This window comes from Penaeus japonicus, unplaced genomic scaffold (genome assembly GCF_977035675.1).
Source record: "Penaeus japonicus unplaced genomic scaffold, GWHDUDI00000001_assembly GWHDUDI00000027, whole genome shotgun sequence".
Lineage (NCBI taxonomy): Eukaryota > Metazoa > Arthropoda > Malacostraca > Decapoda > Penaeidae > Penaeus > Penaeus japonicus.
The window spans coordinates 19485092-19490091 of record NW_028234429.1 but is presented as its reverse complement, the minus strand read 5'-3'; the positions used below and the strand labels follow the sequence as shown (position 1 = coordinate 19490091).

Genomic DNA, 5000 nt, shown 5'->3' with positions numbered 1-5000 from the left:
TATTGTCTTTTAGTTAAATTTTTTTTTTGGGATACTAAGTTTTCAGAAATACAACCTATTCAATAATGGTTTTAGCCCATTTCTAATGACACATTATTTTCCATTTTTTTAAATATTCTAAAATTCACCTTATATATCAGATACTTATTACATATACTTTGATTTGCATAGAATCCCTAAATGTTGACTGGCCCCATTTCTCTGTCATTCTTTCTTACCCTTAACATGTAAATACTAATGTAGAACACACCATAGTCCATGCACAGCTGTTTAGATACATTTGAAACAATTGCATTCACAAACTATACTATCTCAAAATTAACTTAACCCATTCGCGCCGGATGACGTACAGACACATTTCATGGTTTTTGTGTCAGATGCCGGTGACGAGATATCTCGGCAAGGCTAGCACTCGGGGTGAGCAAGTGGGAAGCCCAGGCTCATGGCTTGTGCGCCCGAGAGTCTCGAGGCATTAGGCTTATGCGTTCAAAAACCCCGGCATTACTACCATACAAATCAGGAATCACCCCGACGTGAGTGGGTTAAAATCCAAAATATTTACAGGTAAACTTTATCTGCTTCAATCTGGTGCAACAAATGAACCCTGCTGATGGTAATATTTCCATTCTAACTGACTATTATCACATTCTTTCCTAGAGACAATAAGTCCTATTTCAGATATGAGATGTAATAAAAATATTTATATATATATATATATATATATTATATATATATATATATATATATATATATATATATATAATATATATATATATATATATATATATATATATATATATATATATATATATATATACACATATATATATCTTCTTCTATTCATATGGACAAATCACTCCTAAATAAAAACCCAAAGCTTTCAGAAGATCTGTGGCAAGTGATGCTATAAGAACATTCCCCCCCACATGATTATATGTACAGCAAACTCATTGCCAAACGAATTGCCATAATCATTAACGTCTTCAAAAACTGGTCTTTCACAATGCCATAGGATCAATCTGCCAAGTGTACAATATCAGTGAATTCTTAACTTGGTATGACATCTCCTTTACCTTCTTATTCATACAAGATAAAAATGGTAAAAACATTCATTGTCCATTTACATGTCATTCTACATCAATTTTTATCACACAACCTCTATACATTAAACCATCAATTCTAAAGCTTTCCAATTAATGCTTTCCAATGTACACACATTACACAATGACATGTACTCACTTTACTGCTAGCACTCTACTAACAAATAAAAAGCCTCATCTTTCTGCTTATACATACAGGTAAGACCTACGTACATCCATACATATCTAAATAGACTAACATTTAGGTAAACAAAACTTCAATGAACGCAATAATCACGTTGTTGCAAACACTAAACCCAAAGTTAAAATAGAACTTTAATTTGTTTACACTACGACTTTTCATATTTGTTTACTTCTTACATCTGTCATAATTTCTGAATTTGACCTTCTGAATAAAATGCATAAAATTTAAAAAATAAATAAATAAATAAAATCCCAATTAAATATAAAGACTACTACCAATTCATTAAATTTGCATAATTTCTATTTGTTATGGCAAATCAAGAATCTATGCCTTCTGAAAAAAAAATCACTCGACTTGTCTAGATACAAAATATCAGTATTATTCAAACCATCAAAACTATCATACTCATTAATAAATGCACAAAAAAAGTAATAATAATACTATAATTTTTGAATAACTTTATCCTCAAAACCGAACCACATTCAACAATTTGCTTCTCTTACTATTTACTAACATCCAAGCTGGATGAACAATGAAAGCAACTTCTATGTATAAATAAAACATCCAAATTCAACAAGTAACTTAGCAACTTGACTAAAAATCTTTCTACAAAAGTTCAAGTGGGGAGGGGGGGTAATTTAGGAGCATCTAAACACATTATAGAATTGGATAAACTCAAAACGATGTTGTATAAAAATGGTTGCATAACTTCATGCAATTTTACTGTAGGGGTCTGGTCTACAGCTGTTTGCATATGTGGACCTAATCACACATGTCCAAAACATGAAATAAATCAATTAAACAAGAAATATAACAATAAACAAAATCCAAAGATAAACAAAAGAATAAAAACAATATCTGCTCTGATGCACAGCAGCTTCATCGGCAATAGTAACTCAAAAGTCTGCACCAAATGCTATATGCCGAGCACATGGATATGTATATAAAGCTTTTCAAGGAGCTAGGTCTTCTGAGATCAACTACCTGAAGGGGTTGGTGGAGGCTTTGCTCTCACGGGGCTTCTCCTGCTGCCTGAAAGTCCATCAACGAAAAAAAAAAAAAAATCTCAAATAAATAAAATAAATTGAGGTGATGTAAGGCATACTTGGTGAAAATCACCATGGCCTTTCCGAGCCACTTGTATGCCCTGTTAACAAAAAAGGACTTGCTCTTTTACATATCTACATAGATGGGTAGAATTAAAAAATAAAAATAGATAAATAAATATATAGAAAAAAAAAATCAATTGAAACATCTTTATGTTACAATTGTGTGCAAACAGTTATTGTACTAACACTAAGCAATCTAAACTAGTCATATTTCACTTAATATTTGTATACTTTTATTTAGAGCCACTCTTTAGCTAATTTTCTAAAAAATGATGTTAATTTACTCATCACTATTTAAGATCTATTTGAGACTATATTTTCTAAACCTGGAACATTCTCCTTAGAAAAAAAATATTTTTTAAGTCCTTCTAAATTAATATGGCATATTCTATATGTTGTTTAAAAATACAAGAGGATTATTTTGTTACTACAGATGCTTAATAAACAATACTGTCTTCGTCACTACATCTCAAAGTATAAAATCACAGGAAAATGACAGTCACAATCACCAATATTTACGATGTCTTTATGTTGTTTCTCATCAGTTTCATATTTCCTTACTCAGAAATGCATAATCATGGTCATGCAACAGGAACTTGTTTTCCATTTCAATGTATGATTATACAATTTCAGACATGTGCCACTCAACTTCTTTTTTACACATTACACTTCTTTTTTTGCAAATCTGAAATTTTGTTATCGAGTGGCAAAAAAGTAACGACTTAGCAATGTTTGAAGTCTGAACATACTACTGTTTTGTAAAATATATTCCTCTCCACTGAATTGTAGTAATGTTCTCACTCATAAGTTCCAATAGCAATATATTCAATGAAATAAAAAAATTAATTAAATAAAAAAAGAGTAAAAAATGGGTGAAGATTTCCTGACAAAAAAAGCACAATAGGATAACAGCAATGAGAACACAGACAGAAAATTTAAAATGAGACTGGTGCAGTTTCCTTGTGCTTCTGAAATATGAAATATAATAAGTAACCTTTCAAGTGGATTTAGGCTTGGCAGAGGTGCACAGACAATAACAGTAAATGATAATAAGAAAAGTAATGCAGCTGAATGTTCTCCCTTGTGCAATGAAAGATAAAATATGAGGAGTAGTCTTTTGTAGACTTCGTGTGGGTATAGGATTGACAGATGGTAATAAGCAAACTTGCTAAAAAGAGTAGATATAAGAAACGGACTTAACATATCCATTCTCTCATGTAGTATTTTGTTTCAGTTGATATCAATTTTTACAAGACAAGTAGTAGTGTCACCACAATGAAATTTACCAGGGTCCTGCCAATTACCGATTCACAATTAACTGTCCAATAGGTAATTTCAAATCATTTTAAATTGGAATGGTGAACCATACCCATGACAGCAAAAACTGAGAAAGCATGAATACAATGAAGGTAATTATGAAATTTGTTGTAATCAGTCAGTTTCCTTAAAATGATTCATGAAAGGAGAGGAGGGCTATTTACATAATAATAATAATGAGTTTTAAAACAATTAATGAAGATGACACAGGTGTAATCAAAAGAGCAAGACTCAAAATTAATAATCTTAGCAGGTAGGGAGACCTCCAATCTGCTCGAAAAGATAATAAATAAATAAATAAATAAAATGCACATATTTGCTGCCTTGTAAGCATTACTTTTCTGTTCTGCACGACATTTTCCAATAGAGAGCGGTGTGACCCTTAGTCCTAAGGAGGCGAGAAACTTAACACCATACAGAAGTAATACTTTAGAATGGGAGAAAGTGATGGCAAAAAAAAAATATATTTTCAAATAATAATAATTATAAAAAAAAAAAAAACATCATGAATAATTATAAAAATCAAAGCATTTGCTATCATGATGTGCACACTCTCTACCTGAAGGGGTTGGTGGAGGTTGGGGAATCTTTCTTTCCCTCGGACATCTCCGCTTGCCTGTAAATTCACACAGGTAACATGGCAACTTCTTACAATTACCTGCCTACTTTATCTCTGTAGATACATGTCATTTCTGATGCTTCTATTTATAATAAGAACCAACTGACAATTTGAATTAACTAACAGACAACTGAAGTCCATGTATACACGTGGTCCACTATAGTTTGGCTCATTCTTTTTTTCTTTCTTTTTTACACAAAGATCACGCCTCAAGAGCTTACTCTCAAAGACTCAATCTGTAGGCTTACCTTATATCTTATCTGTTTATCCCATTTCTTGAGTTTTCACCAGAAAATTATTGAATTTTATTACTATTATTGTTGTTATTACCATTATCATAATAATAATGATAATTTTAGTAATGATAACATAAGTAACAATAATGAGAGTAACATAAACAAACCCTATTTCTTTTTGATTCAAAGAAAAGTGTGAAAAGTTGAGGTTAGGTAGGCTTACTAATTGACTCCTTGGTGACTCATCGCTTGTGAAATTATCTATGGGTAAAAAAGAAAAGAAAAAACAGAAAAACCATAGTGGACAGTACATTTTCACGTTGTCATGGAATTGAAATGGTGCTTGTACTTTTTCTCTCATAAGTAATCACAATTGTAGTAATAGTCATACACAACTTATGTAATCTTGATCTTCCACGTTTCTCTAATCAATAG

At 31.3% G+C, this 5000-nt stretch overlaps 1 protein-coding gene across 20 annotated transcripts in view; it reads right to left on the bottom strand.

Moving 5' to 3' along the window:
* Csp (Cysteine string protein) overlaps window positions 1–5000 on the bottom strand; it is a 43538-nt gene that overhangs the window by 10125 nt on the left and 28413 nt on the right. For 3 of the 20 annotated variants that reach the window (XM_043021818.2, XM_043021842.2, XM_043021811.2), the window contains 2 exons: window positions 4270–4326; window positions 2269–2316 (listed from right to left, as the gene is read on the bottom strand). The exons of 14 other annotated variants lie outside the window; for them this stretch is intronic. In XM_043021818.2, coding sequence (XP_042877752.1) covers window positions 2269–2316; window positions 4270–4326 — 105 coding nt within the window. The remainder of the gene's footprint in view (window positions 1–2268; window positions 2317–4269; window positions 4327–5000) is intronic. 3 more of the 20 variants (XM_043021834.2, XM_043021826.2, XM_043021856.2) reach the window with 1 other exon arrangement.